This window comes from Pipistrellus kuhlii, unplaced genomic scaffold, assembly GCF_014108245.1.
Source record: "Pipistrellus kuhlii isolate mPipKuh1 unplaced genomic scaffold, mPipKuh1.p scaffold_m20_p_6, whole genome shotgun sequence".
In the NCBI taxonomy this organism is placed as follows: Eukaryota; Metazoa; Chordata; class Mammalia; order Chiroptera; family Vespertilionidae; genus Pipistrellus; species Pipistrellus kuhlii.
Window position 1 is genome coordinate 67640666 of NW_023425562.1, and position 16794 is coordinate 67657459.

Here is a 16794-nt window from a genome sequence, read left to right on the forward strand (position 1 = left end):
TCCCTCTCCTTTCTTCTCTCTCTAAAAATCAATAAAAGAAATAAAATAAAAAATGTAACAAGGTTCTCTTGGGTTCCCAAATAAAAAAGATTTATGAAGAGAACAGCATGGCCAACACCAAGATAGCCCAGCTAATGCAAATTCCCAGTTACCATTGATTAATTTGAAATATGATGCTTTAGGAATTTATAATAAGAAATGGATGGATTGGTTTCAACTTGGAAATAATTCTGTAACTGCGGAATTAAAAATCTGAGCATCACAGAGTCATTTTCAACCTAATGTACTAACATCAGGAAAGCACTCCAACCAGAGGAATCAAGTCGGTAGCCAGGTCATCTTCTGTACGTGGATAGAGCCCTGGCTCTCAAAACAGGAATATACAGGCTTCGCTTGTCAGGAATGAGTCTCCTTAGATAAACGGTCTTTAATTAGTTTTCCCAAAGCATAAATCACCTGTCAGGAAAATTTAAATTGAAACAGTTGATTTGGCCATGGAGTTATTTACCTAAATTTCCTTACTCCTCTTATTTAAAATGAAGAGGGGAAAAAAAAAAAAGTACTTTCTAGGAACAAGTCTGAACTGAATGACTCCTGCAGGTGTGTGATGCAGAAACCTGGGAGGACAAGGGTGTCAGGTGGCAGAAATGTTCCACTCTAGTGACATCACTTTACACATTTGTGAGACAGTGTACTTAAAACCTCTCACCAACACGACTGTGTGGAAAGCAGGATGTCACTGAATATTCTCTCTCCTGTTAGGCTGGAGCTGTCACCTCTGAGAAAAGCTTGCATTGTGTAGGCCCAGAACAAGTACTGACAAGACACATGGTGTAGCAGGGCACCCATCTCCCAGAGCATGGAGGAAACGGTGGGGCCTGGGACTATGTGCCAAGGGAGCTGTGTCCTCCAGGGGAGAAATCGCCTTTAGAAGTTGAACCCAGAACAACAATGTGTCCTGCTGGATGGGGGATGAGGACTATAGTTCTGAAGCTCCGCTTCCGAGTTCCCAGATGCTCTAGGCTGTGGAAGCTTCTGAAGCTTCTGCCCAGGGCTGAAGCATATGCTGTCTAGAGCTCTGAGGGCCAAATGGAGCAGAACTTTCTTCATACAAGTACAAACAGAAGCGGCCCAGGGCCTGCGTACCCTGCTCATGAATCTTGAAAACATCTCTACATATGGACCAGAGAATCTTCTAGGTGTCCACGTAAGATTTGGTTATTCCCAATTCACATGTCCAAATTGATCACAGGGTGAATTTTACTCTAAGTTCAGAATCAGAGAGGTGTGCATGGGAGCCAGGCTGAAGGTTGCTAGACCACTTGTGATGATACATAAACAAATTTGGTGCATAGATTTTAATGTGTAAGCAACACCTGGCAGGACGTGCTAAAAAATACTGAAAAAAAAATCCATTTACGTTACTTAGAATTATCCAACTGACTATGGCACCTCAGTCTGAACTGCTGGACATGGTCGGCTTAACCTTTCTCATTTGAGGCACCTGCAAGTAATAAAATACACATTTACGAATTTTCTTTTACTTCTTCGAGTCCAAATTATCAAAGCTTTGAGTTTGTCATCCATTGTTGGTTTAGATGAAACTTTTCATTGGCTTTTTGAGATGCCCTAATGTTTTATTCAGATTAAATAAGCTGCCTTCAAGGCCGGTTAGAGTTTGTGTATCACGCCCACACACCTGTGACAGAAGCACAGTGACAGTCCCTGTGACTGAAGTATAGTCCCCACTGAAGTGCTTATCTCCTCGGCTTGTCCCCATGGGCTGGAATGGAACCCACAGGTCATCTGATACCACAGCTTCGTTTTCAGATGGAGACCGAGGCTTAGAGGTGTGAAATGGCTCACTCATAACTGGCCTGACCCTGAGCCAGCCAGGTCTTGAACTCAACACTAATTACTTAAGATGAGCATTGGAATCAAAGGATCTTCTGATTCCTAAACATTGCATAAACGTGTCTATTTATTCTTGCCTAGTTATTGTTGTACCCTGTGTAATTTTAATGAAATGCTTGCCATAAGCCTGGCCTCAGATGCAGGTCCAAAAGGGCAGGAGATGGATTATCTGGCCAGTTGAGAAAACCATAAACTCTCCAGTTTACTCAGCAAATGAGGGACAATCTTTGATTCCTTTTGAACAAATGACCTGTAGTTAATTACTATCTCCCAGTTTTTATCCTTTAATCTCTAGGTTTACATTCTCTAGTAGAAATTGCCCCTAAACCTATGCCTGTAATCCCAACTGCAGACAAAAGCTAGTCTTTCTGTAGCAATTAAAACATTTTCTCATATTTTCCATGCTAAACTATGCTATCTAATTAGTGCAATAATAGTTTTTCCCCTTGTCAGGATAATCGCGTCTTTAAATATATTTTTCAGGTTGGAGAGCTCTGTTTTGCAGGCATATTCTAGAAGACTAAATGTAAACATGCTTTGTTACCTATTCATTTGTGATTTCAATCATTATTATAACTGCATCTTCTGCAGCACAGACACTGAATTGTACATTATGTATTTTCCTAGGCACATTAGATAAGTATTTAAACCTGTAAAAAACGATCATGTTGCAAACTTAAAATAAACTGAGCTACATAGTACATTCCGTAATTTCTTTTAATATTGACAGCAGCTTCATTTAAATTTTGAAAAGCAAATACCTTTAATAAATTTATGTGAATCATTATATATTTTGATAAAACTATTGTATAGGAGTGTGTACATATATAAATCTGTAGGTAAAATTATATACATTTCAATATATTCTGCATATATATTTTTCTACTTACATTTTTCTCTTTATGAAAGCAAAGCAGTTTTACTGTACATAAATGTGCAATGCTACATTAAGTCCTGAGTAATTTAGGGATCATTAATAAGCTACTGCAAATTCTAGGTTTTCAGCAAAAGATCCAGTAGACTTTATGACAAAAATGTGAAATTATGTTTAAAAATATGCCTTCAGCTATGCATGTTGTGATTAGTGGAGATAGCTTGAGAATGCACAGTAGCCATTTACATTTGGGAAAAATTTCATGAATATTCAAGATGAGGCAAGTATCCGATTTGTATGGGTTTATAGAAGTTTTAAATGACTTCACCTACATCCAGTTGGTCAGGCATGGAAGACTCTAGTTGTGATTGTACTGAAAATCCCTTTTGCAGAATTTGAAATTCTGTGTAAACTTCAGTGTTTAGGTATTATACAAAAATTCTGACTCAAACCAGATGAAAGTCATTTAAGGGCAGTCTGGTGAGCCACTCACTTTGGGAGGTCCCATGTTGGCTTGTCTCAGAGAACCCAAGATACTCAAGCCACATCCATCTCACCGCAGGAGAAGGAAGCACTATGGGGGAAAGGCCACGATTCAACCACAGTGGGACAGTAACAGTTGCCAGTCAGAGACACCATCAGCAAGCAAAGCCCGCCAGCCCCACGCTCGGGCACTGGGTACGGACTGGAGAGGAGGCGGGAGGCTGCTCCGCACCCGAAGGCCCACTTTGACGAGAAGGCACTGCAGTGGTGATTCCTCTGTCACCCCCGGCTCTACCCAGTTCCATGGCTGCTGTAGTCAAAGACCCCTTTCTTGAAGAATGGCGAGAACTCACAAATGGTGTGCTTCGAGAGCATCAGCCCCACTTTGTTGATGTGTAGGGGGGACGTGGCTGATTGGAGCATCACGCTGAAAAAGTCCCTGAGGTATTTCTGAGGAAGAGACAAGAGTTAAAAACCTGGTCAGGACGTTGTTGGGAGTAGGAATGTCCAGAAACAACTTTCCATCCAGCTGTCGCCGTCATTAGACATTTCACCTGGGAAATCTCCTCAGCTGCCTCTGCTGTCCTCAGGCCATGACATCCCTTATGCAGGGGGCGGGTCTTTGGCTCTGAGTGGATTCAACAGCAACAGCCTCAGGCCTCACTGCAGACTCACCCAGAGGCGCCAGCAACACTGTCACTAGCTGGTACCTTTTTCCTTTTGAGAGTAATTTCCCCAGACTTACTCATTAAGTAGGCAGATGACTAAAAGGGGGGAGAGGAGAGTAATCTGCACCATGCTAAATGTGCTGCTGCCTGGGGTTTTAAATGGGACAGTCAGCACATGCCCTGGATAGTTCTTATAAATAAGGAAAAGAAGTACTGGGGACTAGAGGGTCAATCCCTCCTAATATTTACAGATCATTTTGCAAATCCTGTAATCATCCATGAAGTGAAATTCTGACTATGATTAATTGCTCTGGACTCTTTCCCTCCCCTGCCCCCTGCTGCTCTTGTCACTCCTAGCATCCTCCGCCCTGCACAGCAAAGCCTGCCGGAGACTAGGACTGGAGCTCCTGGGGATAGATAGAATCAGGTGTGGGTGCTGGCAGGAGGCATACAATGAAAAGAGGACACTAAAAACAGTTACACTATTTCAGGTCAGGCAAATCTTATCCACAACAGAAAACAGAGGCAGATGGTGGGGGTGGGAGGAAAAGGGGAAGAGGGGGTGATTAGGACTAAACCTTTATTACTGTCTCAGCTTGTTTATTTTTTTTTTTTTTATTTTTTTTTTTTTTTTACAGAGAGGAGGAGAGAGGGATAGAGAGCTAGAAACGTCGATGAGAGAGAAACATCGACCAGCTGCCTCTTGCACACCCCCTACCAGGGATGTGCCCGCAACCAATGTACATGCCCTTGACCGGAATCGAACCTGGGACCTTTCAGTCCGCAGACCGACGCTCTACCACTGAGCCACACCGGTTTCGGCTGTCTCAGCTTGTTTAAAAAATATAAACAGTCCTGTCACAAACTTAGAAATTAAACATCATAATTACAGTCTTTGAGTAACAGAAAGAACGTGCCTAAGCAACATGGCCTAGGCCTACACCAGTGATCTGCCCTATAGGAGAAGTGTCCGCAGACACTTTTACTGTCACTGAGGGGGAAGATGGGGAAGGGCAGCGATACAGCTAACATCCTACAACACACAGGACAAAGTCCTTGGGCTCTAAAAGTGAATAGTGCCCCAGTTGAGAAATCTTGATCAGAGCAAGCTGAATTAATCTACCTCCGTGAATTGCCAACCTAGAATTTATTTCTGTAAGAAGACACTTCGCTTAAGGAAAATTTGTTAGCTACCCTCTTAAAAAGAGTAACAAGGATGCCCTGCCAGTGTGGTTCAGTTGGTTGGGCATAGTCCCATGCACCAAACAATTGCCTGTTTTGATTCCCAAGCCCAGGTTGTAGGCTTGGTCCAAGTGGGGGCACGTGCAGGAGGCAGCCAATGGTGTTGCATCTCTCTCTTCCTTCCCTCTCCTCTCTCTCTAAAAATCAATAAAAATATTTTTTAAAAGAGCCTATATAGTCAATAACTGTCCTTATTTTTTTTAAAAAGGAGAGAAAACAGTAACAAGGATGACTAATAACTAATATTTGTAAAGTAACATAGTTTCTAAAAATCTTCTCACAGATGTGTTTTTAGGCTTTATGGAAGTATAACTGGCTCACAAGACCTGTACAATTTTCAAACATGCAAACTGTTGAGTCCTGACATGTGTACAACTGTGAAACCACCACCAAAGCAAGATAAAGATTTGCACTGGCTCCAAAATGTTAAGTCACCTAAGCTGATGGCGTCATCTACTGTGCCTGGAATTACCTCTTATTACTGTAATACCAATTTTCAGGTGAGGAAGGTGTTGTAAGGAAGGTGAGCAAGGCTAGGAGTCAAGAAAGGAGGAGTGTTTCAATTCAGACTCTGTTTACCGTTCAGCATCCTAACATACTGGTCTCATGGTAATCTCTCCCGAAAGTTCTGGAAACAGCCATCAGGTTAAGTAAGAAGGTGCAAAACCAACTGCTAGAAAATGAAGATCTTACTCCAGTACTTATTTGCATCAGAGGCAAAACGGAACCTGACCTCAGTTTTTCTGGGGGAGGGAAGCTGAGAGTGAACATCCACTTTAGAGGGACCTGAATTCCATCCAACATCATTTCTAGAAATAACACAGCCCGCACCTGACTGCTTTTGGAAAGGCAGGAGTGAAATGATTAAGGAGGAAGATGAGGAGCTTGTCCATGGTGCCTGGAGCTGCAACATCGCAGTTTAAAGCCTGAGGAGACCTGGGATGCCACACAGGTGTAGCCTCAGTAGCTCCTCCGCGGTCCCCAGCTCCTGCGTCAGGTCCCCCGCAGGTTACATTAACTGCAGGCTAACGCTCTAGCAAAGCTGCCTTCAAGATGAATTCTAACAGAATAGAAGGCTTTGAAAACTGGGAACAGATGCTGTCTCAACATTTGTCATAATTAGTTCCCAGAGCAGGGGTTCCTTAAAGGGCCAATAAAATCTGAAGGGTATAATGAAGAGAGAAGTGAAAGTTAAGAATATAAATAAAAGAAAAAGAGAAAGTATTGGAGACACCTTCCCTACGAAGGGCTCCACCATAGGAAGGGAACAGTAAATCAGCTGCAGGTAATGTCTTTTATTTAAATGAGCTCATTAGCATGCCTCTAGGAAAACTCCAGAAGGAAGGATCTGCCTCCCTTGTAAACATTACATAGAGCTTTTTCTTTGCTTTGTGGAATTCAGCAGTTTTGGTTCCCTTTAATAAGGACTGCTTTCTTGCTTATAGAAATGCTCCGAGTATGAAGTATTCTCTGCGGAACCTCAAAGTGCTCTACCTTGTATGAGGTGAGGCTTTCGTGGTTGGCAGTGTCCAGAGCCACATGCTTGAAATGGGATGGGCCAGTGGTCGGCAAACTCATTAGTCAACAGAGCCAAATATCAACAGTACAATGATTGAAATTTCTTTTGAGAGCCAAATTTTTTAAACTTAAACTTCTTCTAACGCCACTTCTTCAAAATAGACTCGCCCAGGCCGTGGTATTTTGTGAAAGAGCCACACTCAAGAGGCCAAAGAGCCTCATGTGGCTCGCAAGCTGAGTTTGCCAACCACGGGAAACTCTTTCTGGTGAATGACGAAAACAAAGTATTAGATCTAGAGCTGGGGACAGAAGATACAACTGAAATTCCAGAAGGGTGTGGAGGTTACAGAGAGCATCTTATTCTCCTTGGTAATCCCCCATCATCCCTGGCACACTGGCCCTCCTCACACTCCCTCAAGGGTAACTGCTATCCTGGTGCCTGGCACCTTCCATTAGTTTCACCAGTGTTTGAACTTCATATTGAGGGACTCACACCACATACATTTTGTGTCTGGCTTCCACTGCTTATAATGTTTGTGATTCATGCACACTGTTCGGTGTAGCTGCAGATTGTTCACTATCACTGCTACCAGGTGTACTGGTTAATAATGCGGATTTTGTTAAAGAAATCAAAGAAATCAAAGAAAACACAATAAGTTCAAGAGAAACATCATATTCAAAGTAATGTCCATCACTAGCTACACATTTTCCCCATCTTTCAGGTAATTTGTGGATACCGTCTCAATAGAACTTTTCTTGTTTTGAGGCAAACCATTGAGACCCAATTTTCCACTCTTCGTATGTTTTGAAGTGTTGCTTAGAAAGTGCATGTGCCATCAATTAGAAAAAGTGGTAATTTGAAGGAGCAAGGCCTGGTGACTGTAATGGGTGGGTGAATACTTCCCAGGCAAGATCTTTTAACGTGTCTTTAACTGGTTTTGAAGGGTGTGATAGTGTCTTTGCTATGTCTTCTGGCCCATTCTGATCATTTCACAATCAAAGTGTGTTTCAACATGATTATTTGTTGTCAGTAGCGATCAGTATTAATGATTTCACCTGGTTTTAGAAGCTCATAATACACCACACCTTTCTGATCCCACCAAACAGAGAGCATTGTCTTCTTTCCCAAGTGATTTGGCTTTGCAGTTGATGTTGATGGTTGAACTGGATCAACCTATGATTTTTGTGCATTTGGGATTCTCAAAATAAATAAACTTTTCATTGCCAGTCACAATTCGATGCAAAAATGATTTTCTTTCATGCTGTTGAAGCAATATTTTACTGATGACTTTTCGGTTTTCCATTTGTCTTTCATTCAGTTGATTTCGTTCAGAAGATTTTCTTTCCTTTAAAAATTTTCGCATTGCTTGTAAACAATTGGAAATTGTTTGCTGAACGTTTAATCTTTCTGAAAGTTGTTTTTGAGTTTGACATACATCTTCATCAATAATGCTTGTAATTGTTGGTCTTCAAACTTTTTAAGTTGACCTGGATGTTCTTTGTCTTTCACATCAAAACCTTTACTTTTAAAGCATTTAAACCAGCGTTCACAAGTATCTTGAGATGGAGCATGTTCACTATAAGCTTCCTGAAGTATATGATAACTTTCAGCAGCACTTTTCTTCAAAATAAAATAACGAATTAAAACTTCCCGCAAATGCTTTTTTTTTCTCACGAAATTCAACATTTTTAAGTGTAAAAATACCTATGATGTTAACACCTTCAGAAAATTTGACATATGAAGTTGTGAAGCTTGCTGTCAATACAACAAAATAGAATACATATCAAATTGCATATATATCAACATATGTGTTACTCCATCTATTGAAAAAAATCTGCATTATTAACTGGTATACCTGGATGGTATTCCAGAGTGAACATCCCACTAACTTTAGCAGAGAGCATACAACCATGGATAATTTGGTTCTTTTGTCTGAGCTCTTCTTCAATAACAAAAGCTACTTCCATATAATGGTGGCTGGTGAGCAAGTTTATTACTATTCCTCAAAAATCACACCCCAAAAAAACTTAGGGTTTCGGACTCAATCCAAGATCAGCCAATGTACTAGTACTCTATTTTATAGCAGAGGCCTGATGCACAAAATTCATGTGAGACTAGGCCTTCCTTCCCCCAGCTGCTGGCACCAGCTTCCTTCTGGCACCTGGGAGCCGGGCTTCCCTCACAGCCCAGCTTCGTCCGTCCGGTAAGTCACCCAGAAGGATGTCCAGTCTAATTAGCATATTATGCTTTTATTATTATAGATACTAATATACATAGCAATTATATGTAAAATGCACACTTAAATAGACACATATTTACATAATTTGTGCTGCCTGAGCTCACAATGTTTCCCACAGCATCTATAGCTGAAAGAAGAAGACTAAAGTTCTTCTTGCCCAAGCCCCCCTTTAACAGTGCACCAACGACATCCCACCCTCCCTGCTGCGTGAAACATAAGTCCAGGTGTCTCGCGGCACCCCTAGGGAAGCACATTGTGTAAAAGAGCAATATAAAACTTGAAGAACATTAGGAATTTAAGTGACTTATCAGGGTTATAAGGGCAAAGTAGGAAACTAGTTTGTAAAATCCAATATCCAATTTCTGTTTCTTTCACATGGCATTTTTCTCCCTTAAAAAAAAGAAAAAAAAGAACAACAGCAGGCATATTGAAATATCTGCAGCCATTAGGGACCACAGAAGGCCTGCAAGCCTTCCCACCCAAGTGTTCCACCTGACTCTGTTAAACACCTGGATCTGGGCCACCATGAACAAAGGTCGCACCCACTGGGGCTGTGCAACATATCAGACACTTGGAGGATGAGTCAGAGGAAAACAAATTCTTTTTCAACAGAACTGCAAATCGGGAAAAGGAGCAGCAGAGCAAGGAGTGTGGAAGAGGGCTGTGGGAGTGAGAGTGATGGATGGAAAGGAGGTTGTCAAGAGGAGCCTGGGCAACAGGAGATGGGTGGCTGGGAGTGGAGGGCAAGAGAGTAAGGGCAGGGGTAGAGGGGACAGAAAGGATAGGAGACACAGGGGAGAGAAGGAACTAGCACAACAACGAATGTCATTGAGTTGTTAATCAAGTTGGCAAAAAGACTTAAGAATAAGAAATATATTAGACATTTATGTAGGTCATTTACTTTTTGTTATGTGGACCAACAGTCAAGTACATTGTTTTTTTCATATAAATACTTTCAGGAAGTCAAATTTAGATGGCCAATCTTTCAGGCATATTTCTCATTGATGCTATGTACCTTGTGGTAATAAAGTCCTTTCACAGTGTTTGCCAAACTTCTCTCATGATGAGAATCACCTGGTGGAGTTGTTGAACTACAGATTCCTGAATCCCAACTAAGAAGTGCTAAACTTGAATTTTTGGGAACATATAGGTAAAATTGTGTACTTAACTAGTGCTCTAAGCTTAGTTAGCACAGTTAGCACTAGTTAAGTACACAATTTTACCTATATGTTCCCAAAAATTCTAGTTTTAAGAATATATCTCATTCAATTACCTGAACAACTTTAGGAGGGACCACACTTATTTTCATCTTCTAGAAAAGACCCTGAAGTCCAGGAGGCTAAATAATGTCCCACAAGTCACAGGGTACAGATGTGGGAGTTCTAGGCTACTGCCCAAGGATCCCCATCCCCTCTCCTCCCAACGGGCACCTTCTCTTTAGTACTGCTCTCTCTCTCTCTTAATGGACAAGGCCATCTACACTGGGCATCAGCTGTTTGGGGAGATAGGCTGCCTTTCCTGGGCCTGATGGTGCTCTCGGTGAGAGGAGACCAGATTCACTGGGTTCCAGAGCTAATGTCCACACAGACATGGACATTTCCTGTGAGTTTCTATCTTCTCCATGGAGTCCCAGGCAGCTCTGCTCATGCCCCTCCCAAACTGAGGAGCTTGGGAACCATAGAAGATTTCCAAGTGTAAGAAGCTCAGGGCCTAGAAGGGGGTGGAGGCAGGGTAGAAGGGAGGTAACTGCAAGAGGGCCTTGGTCTGCCCTTTTCCAAGCCAAGGAGTTGATACCTCCATTTGCTTATAATGGCCACAGGCATTTTCTACCCTTTGCAATCAAGTGAATGGAAAACCCATGGAGAGTTGGAAGCCAGTGGGCACCAGTCAGGAATAAGAGGAAACCTTCCACCTACACCACACCCAAGCTCCTGGTGGGGCTAGTTGGTTATCAAATTAAGGCATCTGCCCAGGCACTCTTAGGACAAAGTCAATCCCAGGAGGCTTTGTGACTAACTTTCCAGTGGTCAGCACATCCTAGTGGTATATCCCAGACGAGTGTGCAGCTAGAAGGCTCCAGTCCCAAACCCTGATATACACACAACCAATCTTTACAATTCTAACATAACTTCAAACTGCAATAATTAAATGTTATGAATCCTTTAAGGCCTGGTCTGTTGGCTCATTGGCTGAGCATTGACCCAGGAATCAAGAGGTCAGATGTTCCATTCCATGTCAGGGCACATGCCTTGGTTGTGAGATTGATCTCTAGGGGGGGTGTACAGGAGACAGCTAATCAGTGATGTTCCTCTCTCATCAATGTTTCAACCTCTCTATCCTTTTCCCTTCCTCTCTCTCTAAAAATAAATAAAAAATATTAAAAAATAAACATTATTAATCTTTTGAACCAAAACACAGGCTAATATGGTCTGTTGGCTGTGTTACTGAGTTCTGAAAGGTGAGACACACTCCTCACAGTGTAATTTAGCCATAATGTAGTTCATTATTTTAGAGTTTTAGCCTAGTACCTCAATCAATACACTACATTAGGGGGAAAATTGAATATAATATGCTGGTACATGCTATTTCATTTTAGACATCCTTGATGAAGGTCATTATGTTAGCATGTTTCATCATGTGTGACCTCCAACATAATTTGTTTCAGCTCTGGCTGACAGGACAAGTACTTAAGTTACTAGAACAACTTCCTTGGTAAAAGCTGGCCTTCACATCGCCTCTGCTGGATGGTTTTCACCTCGGGAACTTAGAGATGAAATTCTAGTCTGGTCATAGGGACTGGTCACATGCTCTATAGTCCATCCTGTGAGATCCAGAGGGCATTAAATGGTGTGGTCCCTCCCATCTTTTGGTCATTTCCTTTCAGGTCTGGGGTCTGGGAAGGAGGTAGGAGGATTAGTGTCTAAGACCAGGAGAAAATTGTACAAGGGGCAAGGCCAGCATGTGGAGGGCTCTGCATAGGGAACAGTGGAACTTGAAGGACAGCATGGGGGCAAGAGGGGCCGCTTGAATCTGGATTTGGGCCTACGGACACTTTGTACAAAGCATTTCTTAGTTCATGAGCTTATATGAGCCCTAAGACATGCTGAGGAGGAGGAGGACAGATATGAGTATCTTTTGTTTGCAGATGAAGAAACTGAGATCCCAAGAGGCAGCAACTTAGCCAAGGTCAACAGACCAGAAGAGACTGACAAAATGAATGGCTCCTCAATCAAAAGAAGGGCCTAAGATAATTCTCATAGTGTAATCTTTTCAACATGAATTGTGATGTATAAATGTAAAGGCAACCCCTGCCTCTGAGGCTGTCCATACCATGCTCATGTAGGCTCTCAGAATTTACCTTGAATTTTAGTCAACCACCGTGTGTGTATCTAGAAGATGTGGCTATGCAAATAGAGCCTCAGAAACGTTTGAAAGACCTTACCTTCTTATCTTTTGGCTCCCTTCCTTCCATTTTAATTAGCATGGGGATAAAATCATGGCCATCTTATGTAAAAAATTTCAATTTTAATAGAACTCATGACTACCACTGCAGCCTACTACTTATTTCATGTGCAATATATCACACCAGTTGTGTCATTCTAATGATTTTCCCAACCATCTCATTGTTGTGGAGCCCTCATTATTTTTCAAAATTTTAACATAAATCCTCAATGTAATTTAAAGTTATTGAAATTATTAAAATTGTAATGGTCTTTAAAAATATAATAGGGCTATATTCACCTTTCCATTGTGACATATTAACAGGGAAGACAGTTCAATAGCATTCCTCATTTCCAGAAGTCATTAGCCACAAGTGGCAGCTTAAAGACAACTATCATTCTCATACCACTTAGAGGTTTCATTTACCTTGAAGCCCTGGAAAAATTCATCATTGGCTGATGGGCTCTGAAGACAGATCAGGTCTGAGTAAGAACACATTAGAGTATTTCTAGACCTGAGAGAGATCTGGTCACTACTAACCAGATGTCACAAATCAATCTAGTGGAATCAATATTATTCACCTGATCAACTCTTCCTCATGATAAACTCTCATAAATTCTAGTCTAAACACCTCTCTCTGGCTATTGTAGATTTGTCTCCATTGGATCAGATATACTGGATTGCTTTTCCAACATGCCCAAAACATCCTACACACTCTGATGAAATTAGGACAGTTTGGGATATTGGGATGATGCTCTAATCAATACTTAGCCAGTATAAATAAGGATAGTTTGATTCAAGTAGTTCTTTTATCTGGAACACAGTTATTGCACACCTGCTCTACAGGAAGCAGTGTGCCAGGCACTGGGTGTCAGCTGTTGAATAAAACAGACAGTGCCTGCCCTAACTAGGAGTCTGGGCTGGCCCACTGTTCAGGATCATTCTTATTGGCACTTTGCTTCCAATATCTAAATCCTACCTATCTTTTAAGGACTGGATAAAGGTTTGGTCTTTGTTGACTCCTCAGGCTTTATTCCTTCACCCAGCACCTATTTATTGAGAGCTACATGCTCGTGCTGCTAGGAATTCAGTGGTGAATAAGATCAGTTCCTGTCCTGAGAAACCTGCAGGCCTTTCAGGATGATAGACAGGTAAAGCAGCAATTAAAATCCTACACAATAAAATGCTAATATTCAAATTGACCGAATTGCATAATGACCAGTTGCTATGACGCATACTGACCACCAGGGGGCAGACGCTCAACACAGGAGCTGCCCCCTGGTGGTCATTGTGCTCCCACAGGGGGAGCACCACTCAGCCACAAGCTGAGCTGACAGTGAGCTCAGCAGCGGTGGCAGGAGCCTCTCCCACCTCCGTGTCAGCACTAAGGATGTCTAACTGCCATCTATCCCTTCCCCTCTTTCCCCCCCACCCCACCTGCCACCCATGGTTTCCAGATTGCAAAAGGGTGCATCCGGCCTGGGAGGCTCCCTCCTCCCCCAAAGTGCACAAATGTTGTGCACTGGTCCTCTAGTATGGCTTTAAGAAAACAGAATGAAGTGTTTTGGAGCACACAGAAAAAAGGCATACAGTCTAGTCCTAGCAATTGGTGACATTTATGCTAAGAACTGAGAGGTGAGTAAAAAGTAAGAGGTGGCAGTATTGGAGGAAGATACTAGAGGAGATCTGTTCAAGGCAGTAGTGATAGCATGTACAAAGCCTCATGGTGGGGAAGCCAAGTTTGGGGCTCTCTCCACATGGAGTCCAGCATGACTGGCCTGGATACCACATGTGGCCCATTCAGAGTAGGGTGTGCACTCCTGGAAAGCACTGCTCACTGAGTCAGCTCTGTACCATTTCTCACAACTTGGGCTCTGCCCTGTGCCCTGGGGAACTTCTCTTCCTCTTGAACTAGTAGAGTACTACCAGGCCTTCAGGGTGGAGCCCGTTACATGTTTTAGGGAAGGAAATACACTGGAGGTAGTGCTGAGAGTGAACAAGTGGCCTTACAGGTTCCAGCGCCCCAGCTGGGCCCAGTCCTCAATGAAGGCAGGGTCAGAATGCAGCCACATAAGTGACCTGGGCTGACACCACCTGGAAAAATGAACCACGCAGCTGAGCCCTGCTCAAATTCCAGAACCACTGAACCCATAGCAATCAAATGGTGGTTGCTTTAAAGGCACAAATTTTGAAGTAGTTTATCACACAGCAATAGATAACCAAAATACATGTGTTTAGAAATAAGGTAAGAGATGAGGGAATAAATGAAATTAGTCAAAGCAGAATGAAACAATCTTTCTTTGGTTTTTATTTATAATTTATGACCAGCCATCAATTACAGTCCTATTCTACTTCATGCCAACCTCTTCCAACCTTCTTAGTGTTTCTAATGAATAATTCTGTGTTAGCAGGTACTTTTCTATCTATCCTAGGTTTTAAAGTAAATACTTGAAGTAGTCATCATGCAAAATACAGCATTTAAGTCTCAATATTATAGAGAATTCTGAGAGCTCCCAGTTAAAACTCATCAGGGTGAAATGTTAGTCTGTGATTACAGAATCAGAACTATTCATTACAGTGACTCAGAGAATCTTCTTTATGAGTTTAATGACATAAGCATATTGTGTTGAATTATTATGGTCCTGCATCGGTTGGACTCATAAATGTAATATTCTCAGTCTGGTTTAAATATTCTAATAAAATCCAGCAAGCTTTAAATTTTTATAAGAGATGTGCACTTAAAGCTCATGTGATATTCAATTTTCACAGGCTGACATCCCAGCTCGGGGTATTAAGTAGCTTCAGTGATCACGATGACTCAGCCTGGCCGTCCAGCAGGCTTAGGGTGAACCCCCACAAACAAGCCACTTGAGAAAGACCTGAATCGGCTTAGACAGTGAGGAGGATTGAGCTTTTCTCCCCAGCACAAGTCAATAGAAGTCCCATCTTTTCAGCTCATGGAGGGGGAGAGAGGAACCGAGCTTATGCTGCACCTGTGAGCCAGCAGTGACAGCACACATCAGCTCTAACAGAGTCAACAAATAGCTTCCAGACAGTCTGACAGGCCCTGCTCTAAACTTCATTTGTTTGAAGCAAAATATGGGAAGGCACTGTGGGAGAAGCTCAGTTCCTGGGGCTCACCCGGTTCTTTGACTTCTGTTTATTGGCTCTAAGAAGAAATGGGTAACAGTAAACACAGATGCATAGCAACAGCATGGCTACCATCTGAACCACAAGGTTGATGTGGTCTATGCACCGTATGGCATCTCCAAGGGCACTCAAGTCACTCTGCAGCCACCACGCCGGGCACAAGGGCATGACAGCACAGGGGTCTGAGGTAAGTCCTTGAACTCCTTTGTACTGCAGTTTCCTCATCTGATTATATTATCAGTTTAGGATTAGAAGATCCCAATTCCCAATATGTATTCTACATAGCTTCTACCTCAGGGAGCTCATCTGCAAATCTCTTCATCCTCCCCCACTCCCCACCTCCGCCCTCTTTTAGTTGTTTAAAGACACATGGGCTTAAAATGTGGAAGTGTTTAACTTGAATGCTTTCTGCTTCAAAGGAAAGGAGAAGACAGCAAGAATCCCAGGTCACCTCCTATCAGATACTGGCAGACTCTTTAGTTTAAGAGTTGCTTTAAAGTTATGGAGAAAAACACAATTATTTTCTTTGTTTCTAAGCTCATGATTCCTTCCTGTAGGTAGAAACCTTCAATGAGGTCCGTGACATTTTGAAATAGAATGAGGGCTTCCAGTGGCCAATTTGACTGACAGACTTTGAAATGACAATCATGCTAGCTGGTACCTTTTGGCTGTAACGTATTTAAACTCATATTTAAAGAACCAGGTTCTGAAAAACCTGGGAACTGAATCAAGAGGTAGTTGCATATTAATGACTGGCATCCTAACTTTTCCCTGTTAACAGAACCCAGAATTGGATTGGGTGTGATGCTGGAGGATCCTGGATGATTGTCTCACAGTGGTTGAACAGAACAATGCTTCCTTTTACTGTAGGACCTACAGCCATTTGTGTATCAATCACATGTTTTTTTTTGACTGGCCTTGCCCTGGGCCATCAGAATAACACTGTTTCTGAATTCTAGGGCAAGAGTGTAAGTAAGCTCTTGAGACTCCAGGAGAAAAGACCCAACGCCCCTTTTTGTTGTCAGGGTCAGGGGCTCCTGATGATCCTTGTGGGACTGTTTGCCTTGCAGATTATCCTCTTGCTTTGGGAGTTACTCCCCACTGTCTGTACACTGTCCTAAATCCCGGGAAGCCATGGTCATGCCCCACGTATTATGAGAACTGTGGCCTCAAGTAGTGGGCCTGTGACCCCACCCCCACAGACAGGATTAGCTGGGGATTTGGATCATCTGCACCAGTGATCCCATTGACTGGGGACAATGAC

General features: G+C 42.4%; 1 protein-coding gene across 5 annotated transcripts in view; it reads right to left on the reverse strand.

Annotated features, from left to right (window-relative positions):
- Nucleotides 1-2464: 2464 nt before the first annotated feature.
- Nucleotides 2465-16794, reverse strand: part of KIF16B (kinesin family member 16B) — a 256668-nt gene continuing 242338 nt past the window's right edge. For all 5 annotated transcript variants that reach the window (XM_045574799.1, XM_036417856.2, XM_036417855.2 and 2 more), the window contains one exon: nt 2465-3721. In XM_045574799.1, coding sequence (XP_045430755.1) covers nt 3563-3721 — 159 coding nt within the window. In that variant the 3' untranslated portion in view covers nt 2465-3562. The remainder of the gene's footprint in view (nt 3722-16794) is intronic.